At 42.6% G+C, this 22622-nt stretch overlaps 2 protein-coding genes across 2 annotated transcripts in view; one reads left to right on the plus strand and one right to left on the minus strand.

The window, feature by feature from the left end:
- Nucleotides 1–9695: 9695 nt before the first annotated feature.
- On the plus strand, nucleotides 9696–11606 carry LOC121569323 (protein transport protein Sec61 subunit gamma). The gene is made up of 4 exons (XM_041880181.1): nucleotides 9696–9821; nucleotides 10178–10281; nucleotides 10940–11042; nucleotides 11438–11606. The coding sequence occupies exons 2-4, from the start codon at nucleotides 10188–10190 to the stop codon at nucleotides 11445–11447; spliced, it is 207 nt and encodes a 68-aa protein (XP_041736115.1). The 5' UTR covers nucleotides 9696–9821; nucleotides 10178–10187; the 3' UTR covers nucleotides 11448–11606.
- A 95-nt stretch (nucleotides 11607–11701) lies between these two features.
- LOC121570176 (thiamin pyrophosphokinase 1-like) overlaps nucleotides 11702–22622 on the minus strand; it is a 57466-nt gene continuing 46545 nt past the window's right edge. Inside the window, exons 8-9 of the mRNA XM_045221574.1 lie at nucleotides 15189–15196; nucleotides 11702–12095 (exon numbers count right to left, since the gene is read on the minus strand). Of these exons, the coding sequence (XP_045077509.1) occupies nucleotides 11782–12095; nucleotides 15189–15196 (322 nt within the window). The 3' untranslated portion in view covers nucleotides 11702–11781. The remainder of the gene's footprint in view (nucleotides 12096–15188; nucleotides 15197–22622) is intronic.

Genomic DNA, 22622 nt, shown 5'->3' on the forward strand with positions numbered 1-22622 from the left:
CAACGAGCTACAGCTGCCTCTGATTGGGAACCACACCGGCCAACATAGATCTACACATAATAGATCAAAACATAGAAAACACCACAAAGAATATACACACCCTGACTCAACATATACGAGTCCCCTGAGTCAGGGCGTGACAGGTTTAGACTACTTGAATGCTCTACCCTCCGGCTACCCGGATAAGGCACTAAATAAAACTTCAGCTAGTGCTAAATACAGCTGCTAGAATCTTGACGAGAACCCCCATTTTTTGGGGGGGAGGGATCATATTACTCCAGCGCTAGCGTCTCTACACTGGCTTCCTGTTAAGGCTAGGGCTTATTTCAAGGTTTTTCTGCGATCCTACAAAGCATTACATGGACTTGCTCCTACCCATCTCTACGATTTGGTCCTGCCATACATACAGTGAGGGAAAAAAGTATTTGATCCCGGACGTGCTACCTTGTGTGCGTGCATGAGTGCATAGGTTCGTGCAAGTAGAAAAAACATGTTGACTCACCCAATGCCATCCTCCTCTCTTTCATGTTGACGAAACGGTCTATGACTCTGTCATACAGTACACGCTATTATTTTTTGTTGTCCTAGGCTACCTGGCTAAAATGCTTGCTCACTAGCCCAACTTCCTTTTATGGGCAACGTTAGCTAGTTAACATTAGCCTTCTACATCTAGCTACATATTGAAATTCCATCCTCTCAGTCCAGGGTCACAATGTATGAATTTATGGTTGGATCAGAATAGCTGTTATAATCATTTGCCTGTACTGAGAATGAAGTAAAACCGCAAGTTCAAATCCCTATCTCCATCCATGGCTAATTTAGGAAAGGGCCAATTTTAGATAGCTAGCTAGCCACCGGAGGACAACAACACAACCAGATGCAACAATTCAAGTTGTTTCTGTCAATGACGTATTTCCCTTGATACGATGTGATAGGAGTGAAGCCAAATCCAAACTGGCTTACCTTGACACTTTGTTTTGGTGCTTTTTTTCTTTGTACATTTTTTGATTGACAATGCAATTAGACATAAAAACTCATAGCTCTTTTTGAGCTCTTGAAACAAACCAAACACGACAACTTAATTCATACAGTAACATTGATTTAGTCGATTCAAGTTTTCATCCGTCTTCACACCCCCGATGGTGTCTGTGCTCCCAGGGTTCTGTGGGAACGTCCCGTCCTGGAGATTGCCACGGCAAAGGTGTGGCTTTCTCCTGTTAGATGCAAATATACAGCCATCCTTCTGGACTATGCCATATTGAATCAATACACCAGTCTGGCATCTGCAAGTCGCTCGACGCACCTTCATCATTGGCCTTCATCATCGTTCACATTTGTTCACTCCCTCTATTTTTCGACACCATATAATCTGATGGAGCCTTTACTATAACTACACTGAACAAATAGACTTATACCGTTTTTACCCACCTGATATGAACTGATCAGTTGACTGTATCAACATGAGTGTCGCCACCTAGTGGTAGACTGTGCACATGACATCTTCCTATTATAATGACGAGTAGGGGCCAATTATGTACACTGAACAAGAATATAAACGCAACATACAACAATTTCAAAGATTTTACAGAGTTACAGTTCATATAAGGAAATCAGTCAACTTAAATAAATTCATTAGGCCCTAATCTATGGATTTCACATGACTGGGAATACAGATATGCATTTGTAGGTCATAGGGGCAAGGATCGGAAAACCAGTCAGACTCTGGTGTGACCACCACTTGTCTCATGCAGCGCGACACATCTCCTTCGCATAGAGTTGATCAGGCTGTTGATTGTGGCCTGTGGAATGTTGTCCCACTCCTTTTCAATGGCTGTTGCTGGATATTGGCGGAAACTGGAATACACTGTCGTACACGTCGATCCAGAGCATCGTCACGGTATCTCTATGCATTCAAATTGCCATCGATAAAATGCAATTGTGTTTGTTGTCCGTAGCTTATGCCTGCCCATACCCTAACCCCACCGCCACCATGGGGCACTCTGTTCACAACGTTGACATCAGCAAACCGCTCGGCCACACGACGCCATACAAACAGGATTCATCCGTGAAGAGCACACTTCTCCAGCATGCCAGTGGCCATCGAAGATGAGCATTTGCCCACTGAAGTCGGTTACGACTTCAAACTGCAGTCAGGTCAAGACCCTGGTGAGGACGACGAGCACGCAGATGAGCTTCCCTGAGACGGTTTCTGACAGTTTGTGCAGAAATTCTTCGATTGTGCAAACCCACAGTTTCATCAGCTTTCCGGATGGCTAGTCTCAGACAGGTGAAGAAGCCGGATGTGGAGCTCCTGGGCTGGCGGGGTTACACGTGGTCTGCTGTTGTGAGGCTGGCTGGACGTACTGCCAAATTCTCTAAAACGACTTTGGAGGAAGTTTATGGTAGATAACTTAACATTAAAAATTCTCTGGCAACTGCTCTAGTGGACATTCCTGCAGTCAGCATGCCAATTGCACGCTCCCTCAAAACTTGAGATATCTGTGACATTGTGTTGTTTGACAAAACTGCACATTTTAGAGTGGCCTTTTATTGTCCCCAGTGTAATGATCATGCTGTTTAATCAGCTTCTTGATATGCCACACCTGTCAGGTGGATGGATTATCTTGGCAAAGGAGAAATGCTCACTAACAGGGATGTAAACAAATTTGTGCGCAAAATTTGAGAGAAATACACTTTTTGTGTGTGTATGTAAAATTTCTGAGATCTTTTATTTCAGCGTTTATATCTTTGTTCACTATATATAAGTAGGACATGTGACATCCCGGCAACTTTGAGAAAAAACACTATCGGCATTGTGCCTGGTTGTCACTAGTCTCTACAATTTATCTTCTTAAAATGTGATTTGAATCCTAACCTTAACCCAAGGATCCCGGATAGCACAGACCCTTCCTGTTCGGACTCTGGCTGTACCAAAGATGATCTATTAAATTGACAAGATAGTCGAGTGACCGCTCTAACAATGGAAATACATGTCCTCAAAGATGGATGGCAGATGGAAGATCTGGTGGGAGGCGAGATCAGGTGGGACCATTCTAGCCAATGAGAGGGCAGATACGCATGTGAACAACAGGCACAACTAAGTTGTTTTTCTCAAAGTTGCCGGAATGCCACGTGCATATCAGTAAATGTTTAACGCCCTAAACATTATGAAACTTCTATTCGATCAAAGAAGCCTGACGTAATTTAACACTCTCATAGACCTCCATACACAAAAGGGCTTATCATATGCGGACAGATTTTGTTAGCCTCTTCTTCTCTGGCTACACCTCCAGGTCCGTCTCAGCAGACTAAACACTATGGGTGACAGGGCTTTCAGTTGCGTGGCTCCGCGGCTGTGGAACTCACTTCCAGACAACATTGAGCAATGTTGTAGATCCTCTGTATTTTCAAGCATTGTAGTGGCAGCATCACGTGAGTGGTGACGCAACGCACTTCCGCGTTATCTCTGTACTCTTAATAACTGTTTAATCAAACTCTGTATTTAACAAGTTTACCAAGGTCTTAGTTTTGTCCTTTTTCTATTCAGTTTTTTCACCCAGGACGCTTTATCTGGAAATAGATCTGCAGGACCTCCCCTGCCGAAAAAAAGAAGCTAAGTAAAAGCCAATTTATGCTTGATCCGTTACATATGGTCGGAGGCTCCGTATGGAGGGTGTGACACAATTGTGGAGCTTCCGGAGGCTTGCAGAAGCAAATTGAACTCCGTACCGCATCGCCGTGCACCTCCCAAATGTTGTAACAATGCGGAAGGCTCCGTATACATGGTCAATCCAACATCTGCATTGGCCGTGCAGCATTTACGGAGATACGGCTTCTGCAGAAGTCAGGGCATTTATACTTCTTGCGCTTCACAGAGCAGCGCAGAGCTGTTGTGAAGGAAGTCGTCAAGGAAGTGAGTTTGTATTTATACAGGACCTCCCACCCTCACCTACCAACAACCAATCATGTCAATGCGGAGCTATATGGAGCCCTCAGCATTGTTAAAAAAAAAGATGTGGTACGGAGCTTGATATGGCCTCTGCATGCCTCCGGAGGCTCCGCAATTGCATCACACCCTCCATACGAAGCCTCAAACCACATTTTCGGATCAAGCATAAATTGGCTTTTAATCCCCCTGCACAGTCCCCGCAGCCGGTCAATTTTCTCATGGCTTCTGGAAAGAAATGCTTTTGGCATGCTCAACCGGTGTCGCTCATTCAGCCGATGGAAACTTTCAACTGGTTTTCCCCACTAAGCAACAAGTCGGAGTCAGAGCCCGAGCCTTCTCGGGTCTCTCCACCCGTTACAGGGTCTGAGCCGACGAAGCCTCCCACCATTAGCTTCGACAAATTGAAAACCCAAGCCATTGGCGACTCCATTACCCACAATATTAGACTTTTAAAAAATCATCCAGCGATCATACATTGTTTACCAGGTGGCTGGGCTACCGACGTAAAGGCTAATCTGAAGATGGTGCTGGCTGAGGCTAAAACTGGCGAGTGTAGATGGTATAGGGATGTTGTTATCCACGTCGGCACCAACGATGTTAGGATGAAACAGTCAGAGGTCACCAAGGGCAACATAACCTAGCTAGAAAGATGTGTTGGCATCGAGTAATTGTCTCTGTCTCCCTCCCAGTTAGGGGGAGTGATGAGCTCTACAGCAGACTCGCACAACTCAATTGCTGGTTGAAAATTGTTTTCCGCCCCTCCCAAAAGATAGAATTTGTAGATAACTGGCCCGCTTTCTGGGACTCCCCCACAAACAGGACCAAGCCTGGCCTGCTGAGGAGTGACGGACTCCATCCTAGCTGGAAGGGTGCTCTCATCTTATCTATCAACATAGACAGGGCTCTAACTCCTCTAGCTCCACAATAGATAGGGTGCAGACCAGGCAGTTTAGTGGAGTCTGCCACTAGCACAGTCAGTGTAGTCAGCTTTCCCCATTGAGACCGTGTCTGTGCCTCGATCTAGGTCGGGCAAAACTAAACATGGTGGTGTTCGCCTTAGCAATCTCACTGGAATAAAGACCTCCATTCCTGTCATTATTGAAAGAGATTGTGATAATATCTCACATCTCAAAATAGGACTACTTAATGTTAGATCCCTCACTAGTCAATGAACTAATCACTGATCATAACCTTGATGTGATTGGCCTGACTGAAACATGGTTCAAGCCTGATGAATTTACTGTGTTAAATGAGGCCTCTCCTCCTGGTTACACTAGTGACAGCAAGTTTCAGACTGCGTTTTCGTCTTTTGAGCTTCTAGTCATAAAACCTATGCAGCCTACTCAATCACTTTTTATAGCTACTGTTTACAGGCATCCTGGGCTGTATACAGCGTTCCTCACTGAGTTCCCTGAATTCCTATCGGACCTTGTAGTCATGCAGATAATATTATAATTTTTGGTGACTTGAGTATTCACATGGAAAGGTCCACAGACCCACTGCAAAAGGCTTTCGGAGCCATCATCGACTCAGTGGGTTTTGTCCAACATGTCTCTGGACCTACGTATTGCCACAGTCACACCCTGGATCTAGTTTTGTCCCGTGGAATAAATATTGTGGATCTAAATATTTTTCCTCATAATCCTGGACAATCGGACCACAATCTTATTATGTTTGCAATTGCAATAAATGATCTGCTCAGACCCCAACCAAGGATTATCAAAAGCTGCGCTATAAATTCTCGGACAACCCAGAGATTCCTAGATGCCCTTTCAGACTCCCTACACCTACCCAAGGACATCAGAGGACAAAAATATGTTAACCACCTAACCGAGGATCTACATTTAAACGTATATATTTGTCACAAGATATTTGCTCCCTGGTATAAAGAAAATACCTCTGCGTTACTCTGGACCCTGATCTCTCGTTTGACGAACATATCAAGAATATTTCAAGGGCAGCTTTTTTCAATCTTCGTAACATTGTATAAATCTGAAACTTTTTGTCAAAAAATGAAGCAGAAAAGCTAATCCATGCTTTTGTCACTTCTAGATTAGACTACTGCAATGATCTACTCTCCGGCTACCCGGATAAAGCACTAAATACATTTCAGTTAGTGCTAAATATGGCTGCTAGAATCTTGACTAGAACCAAAAAATGTGATCATTACTCCATTGCTAGCCTCTCTACACTGGCTTCCTGTTAAAGCTAGGGCTGGTTTCAAGGTTTACTGCTATCCTACAAAGCATTACATGGACAGGCTCCTACCCATCTCTCCGATTTGGTCCTGCAGTACATACAGTGCATTCAGAAAGTATTCAGACCCCTTGACTTTTTCCACATTTTGTTACATTACAGCATTATTCTAAAATTGATTACATTCGTTTTTTCCTCATCAATCCACAAACAATACCCCATAATGACAAAGCGAAAACAGGTTTTTAGAAATGTTAGCTGTTTTAAAAAACAGAAATACCTTATTTACATAAGTATTCAGACCCTTTGCTATGAGACTCGAAATTGAGGTCAGGTGCATCCTGTTTCCATTGATCATCCTTGAGATGTTTCTACAACTTTATTGGAGTCCACCTGTGGTAAATTTAATTGATTGGACATGATTTGGAAAGGCACACACCTTTCTATATAAGGTCCCACAGTTGACAGTGCATGTCAGAGCAAAAACCAAGCCATGAGGTCGAAGGAATTGTCCGTAGAGCTCAGAGACAGGATAATGTCGAGGCACAGATCTGGGGAAGAGTACCAAAACATTTCTGCAGCATTGAATGTCCCCAAAAACACAGTGGCCTCCATCATTCTTAAATGGAAGAAGTTGAGAACCACCAAGACTCATCCTAGAGCTGATTCTCTGGTCTGATGAAACCAAGATTGAACTCTTTGGCCTGAATGCGAAGCGTCACATCTGGAGGAAACCAGGAAACCTGGCTAATATCATCCCTACGGTGAAGCATGGTGGTGGCAGCATCATGCTGTGGGGATTTATTTTCAGCGGCAGGGACTGGGAGACTAGTCAGGATCGAGGGAAAGATGAACGGAACAAAGTACATAGAGATCCTTGATGAAAACCTGCTCCAGAGCGCTCAAGACCTGAGGCTGGGGTGAAGGTTCACCTTCCAACAGGACAATGACCCTAAGCACACAGCCAAGAAAATGCAGGAGTGGCATCGGAACAAGTCTCTGAATGTCTTTGAGTGTCCCAGCCAGAGCCAGGACTTGAACCCGATCGAACATCTCTGGAGAGACCTAAAAATAGCTGTGCAACAGTGCTCCCCATCCAACCTGACAGAGCTTGAGAGGATCTGCAGAGAAGAATGGGAGAAACTCCTCAAATACAGGTGTGCCAAGCTTGTAGCGTCATACCCAAGAAGACTCAAGGCTGTAATCGCTGCCAAAGGTGCTTCAACAAAGTACTGAGTAAAGGGTCTGAATACTTATGTAAATGTGATATTTATTTTTAATACATTTGAAAAAAAGTATTTAAAAAAACGGTTTTTGCTTTGTCATTATAGGGTATTGTGTGTAGATTGATGAGGGGGAAAAAACAATTTAGTTCATTTTAGAATAAGGCTGTACCATAACAAAATAACAAAAAGAATAATAAAAGATAGGCCCACCCACTTGGGAGCCTGGTCCACCCACTGGGGAGCCAGACCCACCCAATCAGAAATAGTTTTTCCGTACAAAAGGGCTTTATTACATACAGAAATACTCCTCAGCACCCCCCTTCCCCCTACTCAGATGATCCACCAGGTGAAGAAGCCAGATGAGGAGGTCCTGGGCTGGCGTGGTTACACGTGGTCTGCGGTTATGAGGCTGGTTGGATGTACTGCCAAATTCTCTAAAACGAAGTTGGAGGCAGCTTATGGTAGAGAAATGAACATTCAATTATCTGGCAACAGCTCTTTTGGACATTCCTGCAGTCACCATGCCAATTGCACGCTCCCTCAAAACTTGAGACATCTGTGGCATTATGTTGAGTGACAAAACTGCACATTCTAGAGTGGCCTTTTATTGTCCCCAGCACAAGGTGCACCTGTGTAATGATCATGCTGTTTAATCAGCTTCTTGATATGCCTCACCTGTCAGGTGGATGGATTATCTTGGCAAATGAGAAATGCTCACTAACAGGGATGTAAACAACTTTGTGCACAGAATTTGAGAGATATAACCTTTTTGTGCAGATGGAACATTTCTGGGATCTTTTATGTCAGCTCTTGAAAAATGGGACCAGCACTTTACATGTTGCATTTATATTTTTGTTCAGTATAGTTTGCATTATTTAGGTAAGACAGCTGTGTGTACAGCTGCATTCAAATAGGCTGTTTGTAATAGGTGAATTACCCTATCCATCTTATAGCCTATATTCATTACCAAAACGGCCTTGCTTTAGTGTGTAGGGATCTGTCCATTGTGCTGATACAGCGCAGCGGAGATAGGCTACAGATTTCTCGCCAACCTGTCACTTCAAAAGCACTCAGTCAATGGAAGAACCCACCAAAATTGTGCCGCTCACCGATTTCAACTTCCCCCTTTATCCTGGCGCCGGGTCTGCTTCCAACTCATAGGAATCCCCACCCAGTTGACTATTTTAAAATGGTGGAAGTCCTCAACAGCAATGTCCATGCTAAAACTGGTTATATCCATGATGAGTAGTGCTGAGCGATTAACCAAAATGTTGGTTATTTTTCCATTTTTAAACAACTAATTGACCAAAGTCGATTCAATTATTTGAATTCCATTTTGTTCAGTTTTTTTCTGTGAGCTTGATGTGCACTTTCTGTAGAGATAAATCAGATCACGTCTGAACTGTGTGATGTAGTAGGGAGTTGTAGTTTCCAACAGGCCAATATTCTACATAGTTTAGCACAGAAAACATGGTAATTAACTACAATGACCATAATCCATTGCGCGCCCACTTAAACTTCTGGGGTCTGTCAGGAGCAAGACATGGCGAGTGAGGAGAGAAAGCAGCTACGAGAGCCTGAAAATACATGATCTAAGACTAAGTGATTGATAGTTGGTATTCAGCAGTCATAAAAGTATGCCTTATTTACTTTGAATAATTACTAAAATTGTGATTTTGTCAGACAGCATAGGCAGCAGCTCTATATGAGATGATGACTTGGAATGAAATAATAAAGTCATCAAATGAAACCAATATTTTATTAAAGTAAAGTAATGTGAAGAAATGATGGTTAATAAGTGATAAGCAGTAATCATGGGTCTTTTTATTAATTGTTTTATTCTGTGTTGTTACAGCATTCAACCCACATAATGCATTGTGCATTGAATGTCTAAAAAAATGATCAAAACCGAAATCTGTTATCATTTTTGGGATAATCGAACTGAAACCGACCCGACCTCAAAAAGCACTAATAGCTCATCACTAATGATAAGTATTCTATCTATCTCTATGACAACAGGCACAACTCTGATATAAAGTCGTTTTTTTTTTCAAAGTTGCCTAAATGCCTATGTGCGTCCACTTACATCAGTGCATTCGTAGCAACTTAACCATTAAGAATCTTCTATTTGATCAAATAAGACGCACGTACCAAATTAGCAATTCAACGTTTTGTTGACCAAATTCGACACTCTCATTGACCTTACTTCGTGGTCTTATTTTCGTGGACAGATTTTGGACGAAGTAAAACCTCTCGCTTCGCCTCTTGCTCTCTGCACTCACGCATGCGCATCAGAATACTACATCAACTGTCTTCTATAAAAAGCTGCCGAAAGCTGCCGAAAGCTGCCGAAAGCTACGTGGCTTTTCTTAGCTACGTCAAAGCCTAGCTACTTCATCTATTTATTCTGAGATACTCGTTTGGACACGTTGATATAGTAGCATAGCTAGGTAAGAAACCACATTTTAAAGAATTATTCTAGTTTGGTAGCCAAACTGTTATAATGGTATATACCTACGTCTTCTTTCATTGTGGGTGCTGTCTACAGTAGCTAGTTAGATTAATGTTAGCTGGTAAATAAACAAACAATCTTGAGATTTTCAGTGCAACGTTGAAATTAGAAAGCAATGTCTGTCTTGATTGCTCAACCAAGTTGTTAGTTGTGAAATCTTCCTAGTCAATGGTTGCCAACGACACCAGTTAAATAGCTAATGTAGCTAACTAGCTAGCTAGTTAACGTTAGCTCCAGTACCTGGTTTATTCGTGCACCCATACAGAACATCTGTCGGACTTGTTTACTTCCCAGCCGAACCATCATGGACCAGGTTATGCAGTTCGTTGAGCCCAGTCGGCAGTTCGTCAAGGACTCCATAAGGCTCGTGAAGAGGTGCACCAAACCAGACAGGAAAGGTATGGTTATCAGTCACCCAGTCTTCTCTCTGTATGTGTCTGTGGTTTACTGATACACTTCTATATGTGTTTAGGTTACACAATCTGCTATCCTGTTTTAGGATTTTGTCTTTTGTCAGTTCACTGTCCGCTGAGTGAGTTTACACCCTCTCGAGCATAAAATCATTGCACAGTAGGCCTCCTGTAGCTCAGTTGGTAGAGCATTGCGCTTGCAACGCCAGGGTTGTGGGTTCGATTCCCACGGGGGGCCAGTATGAAAAATTTATGCACTCACTAACCGTAAGTCTCTCTGGATAAGAGCGTCTGCTAAATGAGTAAAATGAAATTGTCAAAGGGGTTACTTGGGTAGCAAGTTAACTGACTGCAACCTTACATAGCTGAGCAGCTACAGAGTATTAGTAGTAGGTGGATAGTAATGCTGATTCATCACTGATTGAATCTTTAGTGTTGACTTTACATGACAACAACCAATATAACCAATCTTTTTTTAGCATGACATCAAGTGAATGGAGCAGTCTTTCTATTTTAAACCCCTTGATTTAAAAAAACAGATTGATCAAGAAGACTCTTGTGAAGCTCTGTCTAGTTTTTCTGCTGTTGTCTGTCAAATCCTTCAAGATTCTGTAACAGGATAGATTCTAATTGTGATATTTTCTAGAATTCCAGAAGATCGCCATGGCAACAGCGATTGGGTTTGCCATCATGGGCTTCATTGGGTTCTTTGTCAAGCTCATCCATATCCCCATCAACAACATCATTGTGTAAGTAGGACCACACCTTCAACATAGGACTGGACTGCAGAACACACACCAGTAGTCAGTACTTTATTATGTACAGCATTGGGAGAAAATACCCTTCAAGTTCAGTCCATTTGGCTTTGTAGGTTAGCGTAGAAATTGGGTGATTTTAGCTAAAGTGCACTAGTGTTACCAGTCTACATGATTCCAATATGTGTAATCAAGGTATGATGTGCATAGATGCATGTAGTAATGCCTTGGAAGATAGGTCTGCAATAATATCACACATACTGCTGTTTTCCAGCACTTTGATTTGATTGAATGCTCTATTTCAAATCATGTGGTGGATTGTAGACATTTGGGTGAGGAACTTAATTTGCCTATGTGGCCCTGTTCATGGGTGTTCTTCTCTCTCTCAGGGGCGGCTGAACCTCTGCAGGTGTGACAGAACTACAATACCCAGAAACCTGAGACAGTGGGGCAACATGGGATAGTGGCGGAGGGGTGAAGGGATGTGATTTATTTTATTTTTTTTACATTCAGTGTGCAATGTTTATTTGGCTGTGTTAATAAATTAAAGAAAAGCTGCGTGTGACTGTATGATGATTATTATGTATGAGATGTATATTGTGTACATCACAGGAGGCTACTGAGGGGAGGACGGCTCATAATGGCTGGAGCGGAGTGGTATCAAACGCATGGAAACAATGTGTTTCATGTGTTTGATTCCGTTCCAGCCATTACTATGAGCCGTCCTCCCCGATTAAGGTGCCACCAGCCGCCTGTGGTGAATGTTGTCTGTTAAGAGACTACGGTGAAGTAACATTGGGGCTGGGTTCCAAACCGTAGACTTGCACCCTACAATCCACCATTGAGAGTATATCGTCGTCCCCCCGTGCTGGCAGAGGGTGGAGCATCCTGGTCGATGATGTAATTTCTTGTCCCTGCAGATGCCCATGCTCCAGAGCAGCGGCTGGTCCATAGTCACGGTTAGAGGCTTCCTCTGGTCTCCCTGGGTGACGGGCTCGTAGGTGTTGGACGTGCTCACCAGCCTCCCGAACTGCAGCACCTGGTTGTCTATAACAGTCAGTTAGACATGCTCAGCCTGCAGAACCTACGTGGCAAGGTAATGGACGACAAACACTTGTGAGGTAATGCAGGTTCATGAGTGACACATCGAAACAAAGTGAGAGGACTGTAGCTAAGGGGATGATCTGTCTTGGAGGTTACTGAAGACACCAATGGATGAGATGGCCCTGAGATTAGGTCGACAGTGACCTACTTTGGCCAAATCAGGTATTGTAGGATGTTGCGTTTCTTCCATCATCAGAACTTAAAGAATGTACTACTTAACAATGACTGTAAGTCGCTTTGGATAAAAGCGTCTGCTAAATGGCTTATTATTATTAACTTATTGTCATGTCTATTTAATATGAAGGATATTTTTTTCAACTTTGTGCACCTCAAGGGTTGTTATAAAAAGGGGTTATACATGGACTGTCTGAATTATGCCGTTGTGTAATGTTGTCTATTGTGATTTTTATAACCACACTTCACATTCCCTTGGTAACAAACTTATTCTATCCTATAACTCCGTTCTACTGACAGGCAGGCTCAAACGGCATACTATTCCACTACATCAACTCAACAGAAACGTCTCATAATTACTTTGTTTGAAAAGTCTATTGGGACAGGAGAGCAAAACATATGTAGAATATTGAGTTAGGTTTTTGAATGTGTATAAAAAAATAGTCCACCATAATCACGTTTCCTGGATGAAAGGAAGAAAGCAAACAGCATAGAGAACAAATCAAATGTCCACATCAGACTAACAAAACTCCTTCCTGCTTCAAACTCTGGACATCCATGATATTACACTGTTTGTGTGTTGGGAACATCCATGATATTACACTGTGTGTTGTGAACATCCATTATATTACACTGTTTGTGTATTGTGAACATCCATGATATTACACTGTGTGTGTTGTGAACATCCATGATATTACACTGTGTGTTGTGAACATCCATCATATTACACTGTGTGTGCGTGTTGTGAACATCCATCATATTACACTGTTTGTGTGCGTGTTGTGAACATCCATGATATTACACTGTGTTGTGAACATCCATGATATTACACTGTGTTGTGAACATCCATGATATTACACTGTGTTGTGAACATCCATGTTATTAGTCTTGTGAACATCCATGATATTACACTGTTTGTGCGTGTTGTGAACATCTATGATATTACACTGTGTGCTTGTTGTGAACGAACATCCATGTTATTACACTGTTTGTGTGCGTGTTGTGAACATCCATGATAATACACTGTGTGCGTGTTGTGAACATCCATGATATTACTGTTTGTATGCGTGTTGTGAACATCCATGATATTACACTGTGTGTTGTGAACATCCATCATATTACACTGTGTACGTGTTGTGAACATGATATTACACTGTGTTGTGAACATCCATGATATTACACTGTGTGCGTGTTGTGAACATCCATGATATTACACTGTGTGTTGTGAACATCCATGTTATAACACTGTTGTGAACATCCATCATATTACACTGTGCGTGTTGTGAACATCCATGATATTACACTGTTGTGAACATATTACACTGTGTTGTGAACATCCATGATATTACACTGTTTGTGCGTGTTATGAACATCCATGTTATTACACTGTTTGCGTGTTGTGAACATCCATGATATTACACTGTGTTGTGAACATTCATGATATTACACTGTGTGCATGTTGTGAACATCCATGTTATTACACTGTTTGTGTGCGTGTTGTGAACATCCATGATATTACACTGTTGTGAACATCCATGTTATTACACTGTTTGCGTGTTGTGAACATCCATAATATTACACTGTGTTGTGAACATTCATGATATTACACTGTGTGCATGTTGTGAACATCCATGTTATTACACTGTTTGTGTGTTGTGAACATCCATGATATTACACTGTGTTGTGAACATTCATGATATTACACTGTGTGCGTGTTGTGAACATCCATGTTATTACACTGTTTGTGTGCGTGTTGTGAACATCCATGATATTACACTGTTTGTGTGCGTGTTGTGAACATCCATGATATTACACTGTTTGTGCGTGTTGTGAACATCCATGATATTACACTTTGTGTGCGTGTTGTGAACATCCATGATATTACACTTTGTGTGCGTGTTGTGAACATCCATGATATTACACTTTGTGTGCGTGTTGTGAACATCCATGATATTACACTTTGTGTGCGTGTGTTGTGAACATCCATGATATTACACTGCCAATAGGAGGAATGGGGAGTGAAAATAGTCCTGAAAAGAATGAAAGGAAGTAATTGACCATAGAGGACATTGAGGCAGAGTCATACCATATGTTGTGTGAATAATGTGAAACTGTGTTAATGTGAGTCCTCCAAACCGTTCCTCTGCAGAACTAATGCTGAAGACACTGTAGTTGTAGTTAATTAAACCACTAGGGGCAGTACTGCACTGTGGAAAGAGGAACTGGATTGTTGGGGGAAGATTTTCAGAGACATGCACATCATTTTCTGACACACAGGCACACATGCACGCAATTACGCAGCCCATCGTAAATATTTAATGGGCAGCCCTATCAATGCCTAGCAGATATACTACATGACCAAAAGTATGTGGACACCTGCTCGTCGAACATCTCATTCCAAAATCATGGGTATTAATATGGAGTTTATCTCCCCTTTGCTGCTATAACAGCCTCCACTCTTCTGGGAAGGCTTTCCACTAAATGTTGGAACATTGTTGCGGGGACTTGCTTCCATTCAGCCACAAGAGCATTAGTGAGGTTGGGCACTGATGTTGGGCGATTAGACCTGGCTCGCAGTCGGTGTTCCAATTAATCCCAAAAGTGTTCGATGGGGTTGATGTCAGGGCTCTGTGCAGGCCAGTCAAGTTCTTCCACACCGATCTCGACAAACCATTTCTGTATGGACCTCGCTATGTGCATGGGGGCATTGTCATGCTGAAACAGGAAAGGGCCTTCCCCAAACTGTTGCCACTAAGTTGGAAGCACAGAATCGTCTAGAATGTCATTGTATGCTGTAGCGTTAAGATTTCCCTTAACTGGAACTAAGGGCCCTAGCCCAAACCATGAAAAACAGCCCCAGACCATTATTCCTCCTCCACCAAACTTACACTATGCATTCGGGCAGGTAGCGTTCTCCAGGCATCCGCCAAACCCAGATTTGTCAGTCGGACTGCCAGATGGTGAAATGTGATTCATCACTCCAGAGAACGCGTTTACACTGTTCTAGAGTCCAAAGGCGGCGAGCTTTACACCACACCAGCTGACACTTGGCATTGCGCTGCTCGGCCATCGAAACCCATTTCATGAAGCTCCCGACGAACAGTTCTTGTGCTGACTTTGCTTCCAGAGGCAGTTTGGAACTCCGTAGTGAATGTTGCAACCGAGGACAGACGATTTTTACGCGCTACGTGCTTCAGCACTCGACGGTCCCGTTCTGTGACGGGTTTGGCTGAAATAGCCGAATCCACTAATTAAAAGGGGTGTCCACATACTTTTGCATATATAGTGTAGGTTGGGGCTAATGAAGCTAGCTCAAGTCACGGCTCCACACCTGATAAGACTTTAAACAGAAGGGGAGAGAGAGCGAGAGACAGAGTTCCATTTCAGCCTCAACGCCCTTCCGCTAGAGCCGCCCCCCAAAGACTATTTGGAGTCATCACCCCCCCTCACCTCTCTCTCCAGAGTAATTTGTAGTGTAAATATGGGTATTTAAAGCGGTCACCTTCTCTGGTCTCAGGGCTGAAAAGGCAATTACAGCCAGCAAACAGCTTCATTGTTATCAGTGGAGGTGCGACGCTCATTCCGGTCCCTGGAGCAACACTGGCTGCCATCGATCGTTATCAGGGATAAGGAGAGGATTACTAATGAGGCTATCCTCAGGCTCCGTAGTCTGTTTGTGTGGGTAATTGAGGATGGTAACTGTGTGTGGTTCTTCACATCAGGCATCTATCTGTTCATTTCCTCCTCTTTCAGCACAACTCTGTATAGCTCAGATCTAAAAGGACATAAAACTGTACAACAGCAGCTTCCCTCCCTCCATCTCATATTGACACACAAACGGCTGGAGAATACTTAGAGGATACTTCACCTCCATCTCATCTTGACACAGCACGGCTGGAGAATACTTAGAGGATACTTCACCTCCATCTCATCTTGACACAGCACGGCTGGAGAATACTTAGAGGATACTTCACCTCCATCTCATCTTGACACAGCACGGCTGGAGAATACTTAGAGGATACTTCACCTCCATCTCATCTTGACACAGCATGGCTGGAGAATACTTAGAGGATACTTCACCTCCATCTCATCTTGACACAACACGGCTGGAGAATACTTAGAGGATACTTCACCTCCATCTCATCTTGACACAGCACGGCTGGAGAATACTTAGAGGATACTTCACCTCCATCTCATCTTGACACAACACGGCTGGAGAATACTTAGAGGATACTTCACCTCCATCTCATCTTGACACAACACGGCTGGAGAATACTTAGAGGATACTTCACCTCCATCTCATCTTGACACAGCACGGCTGGAGAATACTTAGAGGATACTTCACCTCCCTCCATTTTTTCTCTTTCTTTAGACCTTGAGAGAGAGAGCGAATGAAAGAGAGAGATGGAATGAGAGGGAGAGATGCGATGAGAGAGAGAGAGAGAATGAGAGAGAGACTATGCCAAGGTCAGACAGTGAGATAGCTCAGCAACATCTAATTTAGTCTAAGAGAAAACGGAAAAAAATCTCCCCTCTCTTTTCCTGCAGAGAATAAACCCAGACAGAGTCATTAGTACATACTGCCGCTTTAGATACAAGAAAAATTTATTCATTCACCTGTGTGTGTGTGTGTGTGTGTGTGTGTGTGTAAGAGAGAAAAAGAAAGCGTGCATAATAACATCAATTTCTCTGCTAGGAGACGGAGAAAGCAAAGAAGAGGTCAGAGAAGGAGAGTTAGAGAAATGTCCTGCTTAGGAGAACACGTTTATACCTTTCTGAACAGGTCTGACACATCATGTCTAGACAGATGAAGAACTACACTGTTCTATTATTACTACTTTGATGTCACGTAGGCGTACACCTCTCTCTCTCTCACACACACACGCACAGTGCTAGGTATGTGTACATGCGTGACCTAGAGTTACATCATTACAGAAATAGGGGCAAAAGTCAAAATAACCTACTTCTGATTCATTCTGACTCCTCCCTCCCCTCTTCCTATTCTCCCAGACCGACAAGCATTAACCAATCATTAATCATTAACCAATCATTAAAGGTGCACTATGCACAAATCACACCACCATTTCCTGGTCGCCTAATTTCAGTTCATGTGACAAAACAAGCAGTCATTGTGTAGAGAATCATTGTACCATCTAAACTGCTGTGAAATCTCTCTACCATAAGCAAAAATATTGTATTTTCATCAGTTTGAAGCTGGTGTGCAAAACCGAAAGTAAAAGCCGCAAAAACTAAACTTAAGAACGGGAAGCATAGAAATAGCGCACACAGATCTACCGCTTCTTAGACTTCCTTTCGATGATGATTACAGATCTAGAACTCACATTTCTATGGGAATTTAGTCAGGTCACATAAAAAGTTACATCATGTAGTTTTAACCAATCATTAACCAATCCAAACACGCTTCAGTAAGAACATTTACAGATTCAACTAATCCTCCAAACACATTAGCTCCTACTGATGTCTTACTGAGCCTCACACAAACACAACTTTCTCTCTCTCTCAATTCAATTTCAATTTAAGGGCTTTATTGGCATTGGAAACGTATGTTTACATTGCCAAAGCAAGTGAAGTAGATAGTAAACAAAAGTGAAATAAACAATAAATATTAACAGTAAACATTACACTCAGAAGTTCCAAAAGAATAAAGACATTTCAAATGTCATATTATGTATACAGTGGGGAGAACAAGTATTTGATACACTGCCGATTTTGCAGGTTTTCTTACTTACAAAGCATGTAGAGGTCTGTAATTTTTATCATAGGTACACTTCAACTGTGAGAGACGGAATCTAAAACAAAAATCCAGAAAATCACATTGTATGATTTTTAAGTAATTAATTTGCATTTTATTGCATGACATAAGTATTTGATCACCTACCAACCAGTAAGAATTCCGGCTCTCACAGACCTGTTAGTTTTTCTTTAAGAAGCCCTCCTGTTCTCCACTCATTACCTGTATTAACTGCACCTGTTTGAACTCGTTACCTGTATAAAAGACACCTGTCCACACACTCAATCAAACAGACTCCAACTCTCCACAATGGCCAAGACCAGAGCGCTGTGTAAGGACATCAGGGTTAAAATTGTAGACCTGCACAAGGCTGGGATGGGCTACAGGACAATAGGTAAGCAGCTTGATGAGAAGGCAACAACTGTTGGCGCAATTATTAGAAAATGGAAGAAGTTCAAGATGACGGTCAATCACCCTCGGTCTGGGGCTCCATGCAAGATCTCACCTCGTGGGGCATCAATGATCATGAGGAAGGTGAGGGATCAGCCCAGAACTACACGGCAGGACCTGGTCAATGACCTGAAGAGAGCTGGGACCACAGTCTCAAAGAAAACCATTAGTAACACACTACGCCGTCATGGATTAAAATCCTGCAGCGCCACGCAAGGTCCCCCTGCTCAAGCCAGCGCATGTCCAGGCCCGTCTGAAGTTTGCCAATGACCATCTGGATGATCCAGAGGAGGAATGGGAGAAGGTCATGTGGTCTGATGAGACAAAAATAGAGCTTTTTGGTCTAAACTCCACTCGCCGTGTTTGGAGGAAGAAGAAGGATGAGTACAACCCCAAGAACACCATCCCAACCGTGAAGCATGGAGGTGGAAACATAATTCTTTGGGGATGCTTTTCTGCAAAGGGGACAGGACGACTGCACCGTATTGAGGGGAGGATGGAAGGGGCCATGTATCGCGAGATCTTGGCCAACAACCTCCTTCCCTCAGTAAGAGCATTGAAGATGGGTCATGGCTGGGTCTTCCAGCATGACAACGACCCGAAACACACAGCCAGGGCAACTAAGGAGTGGCTCCGTAAGAAGCATCTCAAGGTCCTGGAGTGGCCTAGCCAGTCTCCAGACCTGAACCCAATAGAAAATCTTTGGAGGGAGCTGAAAGTCCGTATTGCCCAGCGACAGCCCCGAAACCTGAAGGATCTGGAGAAGGTCTATATGGAGGAGTGGTCCAAAATCCCTGCTGCAGTGTGTGCAAACCTGGTCAAGACCTACAGGAAACGTATGATCTCTGTAATTGCAATCAAAGGTTTCTGTACCAAATATTAAGTTCTGCTTTTCTGATGTATCAAATACTTATGTCATGCAATAAAATGCAAATTATTTACTTAAAAATCATACAATGTGATTTTCTGGATTTTTGTTTTAGATTCCGTCTCTCACAGTTGAAGTGTCCCTATGATAAAAATGACAGACCTCTACATGCTTTTTAAGTAGGAAAACCTGCAAAATCGGCGGTGTATCAAATACTTGTTCTCCCCACTGTATATACAGTGTTGTAACAATGTGCAAATAGTTAAAGTACAAATGGGAAAATAAATAAACATAAATATGGGTTGTATTTACAATAGGGTTTGTTCTTCACTGGTTGCCCTTTTCTTGTGGCAACAGGTCACAAATCTTGCTGCTGTGATTGCACACTGTGGTTTTTCACCCAGTAGGTAAGGGAGTTTATCAAAATTGGGTTTGTTTTCGAATTCTTTGTGGATCTCTGTAATCTGAGAGAAATATGTATCGCTAATATGGTCATACATTTGGCAGGAGGTTAGGAAGTGCAGCTCAGTTTCCACTTCATTTTGTGGGCAGTGTGCACATAGCCTGTCTTGAGAGCCAGGTCTGCCTATGGTGGCCTTTCTCAATAGCAAGGCTATGCTCACTGAGTCTGTACATAGTCAAAGCTTTCCTTAAGTTTGGGTCAGTCACAGTGTTCAGGAATTCTGCCACTGTGTACTCTCTGTTTAGGGCCAAATAGCATTCTAGTTTGCTCAGTTTTTTTGTTAATTCTTTCCAATGTGTCAAGTAATTATCTTTTTGTCTCTTTTCTGGATTTTGATCATTAGCGGGTATCGGCCTAATTCTGTTCTGCATGCATTATTTGGTGTTTTTCATTGTACACAGAGGATATTTTTGAAGAATTCTGCATGCAGAGTCTCAATTTGGTGTTTGTCCCATTTCGTGTATTCTTGGTTGGTGAGCGGACCCCAGACCTCACAATAATAAAGGGCAATGGGTTCTATAACTGATTCAAGTCTTTTTAGCCAGATCCTAATTGGTAAGTCAAATTATATGTTCCTTTTGATGGCACAGAAGGCCCTTCTTGCCTTGTCTCTCAGATCGTTCACAGCTTTGTGGAAGTTACCTGTGGCGCTGATGTTTAGGCCGAGGTATGTATCGTTTTTTGTGTGCTCTAGGGCAACGGTGTCTAGATGGAATTTGTATTTGTGGTCCTGGCAACTGGACCTTTTTTGGAACACCATTATTTTTGTCTTACTGAGATTTACTGTCAGGGCCCAGGTCTGACAGAATCTGTGCAGAAGATCTAGGTGCTGCTGTAGGCCCTCCTTGGTTGGTGACAGAAGCACCAGATCATCAGCAAATCAGATTCTAGTAGGGTGAGGCCGGGTGCTGCAGACTGTTCTAGTGCCCTCGCCAATTCGTTGATATATATGTTGAAGAGAATGGGGCTTAAACTGCATCCCTGTCTCACCCCACGGCCCTGTGGAAAGAAATGTGTGTGTTTTTTGCCCATTTTAACCGCACACTTGTTGTTTGTGTACATGGATTTTATAATGTCGTATGTTTTTCCCCCAACCCCACTTTCCATCAATTTGTATAGCAGACTGTCATGCCAAATTGAGTCAATAGCTTTTTTGAAATCAACAAAGCATGAGAAGACTTTGCCTTTGTTTTGGTTTGTTTGTTTGTCAATTAGGGTGTGCAGGGTGAATACTTGGTCTGTTGTACGGTAATTTGGTAAAAAGCCAATCTGACATTTGTTCAGTACATTGTTTTCACTGAGGAAATGAAGTAGTCTGCTGTTAATGATAATGCAGAGGATTTTCCCAAGGTTGCTGTTGACGCATATCCCACGGTAGTTATTGGGGTCAAAGTTGTCTCCACTTTTGTGTATTGGGGTGATCAGTCCTTGGTTCCAAATATTGGGGAAGATGCCAGAGCTAAGGATGATGTTAAAGAGTTTAAGTATAGCCAATTGGAATTTGTGGTCTGTATATTTTATCATTTCATTGCGGTTACCATCAACACCACAGGCCTTTTTGGGTTGGAGGGTTTGTATTTTGTCCTGTATTTCATTCAATGTAATTGGAGAATCCAGTGGGTTCTGGTAGTCTTCAATAGTTGATTCTAAGATTTGCATTTGATCATGTATATTTTTTTGCTGTTTGTTCTTTGTTATAGGGCCAAAAAGATTGAGAAGTGGTTTACCCATACATCTCCGTTTTGGATAGAAAGCTCTTCGTGTTGTTGTTTGTTTAGTGTTTTCCAATTTTCCCAGAAGTGGTTAGAGTCTATGGATTCTTCAATTACATTGAGCTGATTTCTGACATGCTGTTCCTTCTTTTTCCGTAGTGTATTTCTGTATTGTTTTAGTGATTCACCATAGTGAAGGCGTAGACTCAGGTTTTCTGGGTCTCTATGTTTTTGGTTGGATAGGTTTCTCAATTTCTTTCTTAGGTTTTTGCATTCTTCATCAAACCATTTGTCATTGTTGTTACTTTTCTTCGGTTTTCTGTTAGAGATTTTTAGATTTGATAGGGAAGCTGAGAGGTCAAATATACTGTTTAGGTTTTCTACTGCCAAGTTTACACCTTCACTATTACAGTGGAACGTTTTGTCCAGGAAGTTGTCTAAAAGGGATTACATTTGTTGTTGCCTAATTGTTTTTTGGTAGGTTTCGACACTACTTTCCTTCCATCTATAGCATTTCTTAATATTATTCAGTTCCTTTGGCTTTGATGCCTCATGATTGAGTATTGCTCTGTTCAAGGAGACTGTGATTTTGCTGTGGTCTAATAGGGGTGTCAGTAGGCTGACTGTGAACGCTCTGAGAGACTCTGGGTTGAAGTAGTCTACAGTACTACTGCCAAGAGATGAGCTATAGGTGTACCTACCATAGGAGTCCCCTCGAAGCCTACCATTGACTATGTACATACCCAGCGTGCGACAGAGCTGCAGGAGTTGTGACCCGTTTTTGTTGGTTATGTTGTCGTAGTTGTGCCTAGGGGGGCATATGGGGGATGGAATGCTGTCACCTCCAGGTAGGTGTTTGTCCCCCTGTATGCTGAGGATGTCAGGTTCTTGTCCAGTTCTGGCATTTAGGTCGCCACAGACTAGTGTGTCCCTGGGTCTGGAAATGATTGATTTCCTCCTCCAGGATGGAGAAGCTGTCTTCATTAAAGTATGGGGATTCTAGTGGGGGGATATAGGTAGCACACAGGAGGACATTTTTCTCTGTTGAGAT

Source organism: Coregonus clupeaformis, chromosome 7 (genome assembly GCF_020615455.1).
Source record: "Coregonus clupeaformis isolate EN_2021a chromosome 7, ASM2061545v1, whole genome shotgun sequence".
NCBI lineage: Eukaryota > Metazoa > Chordata > Actinopteri > Salmoniformes > Salmonidae > Coregonus > Coregonus clupeaformis.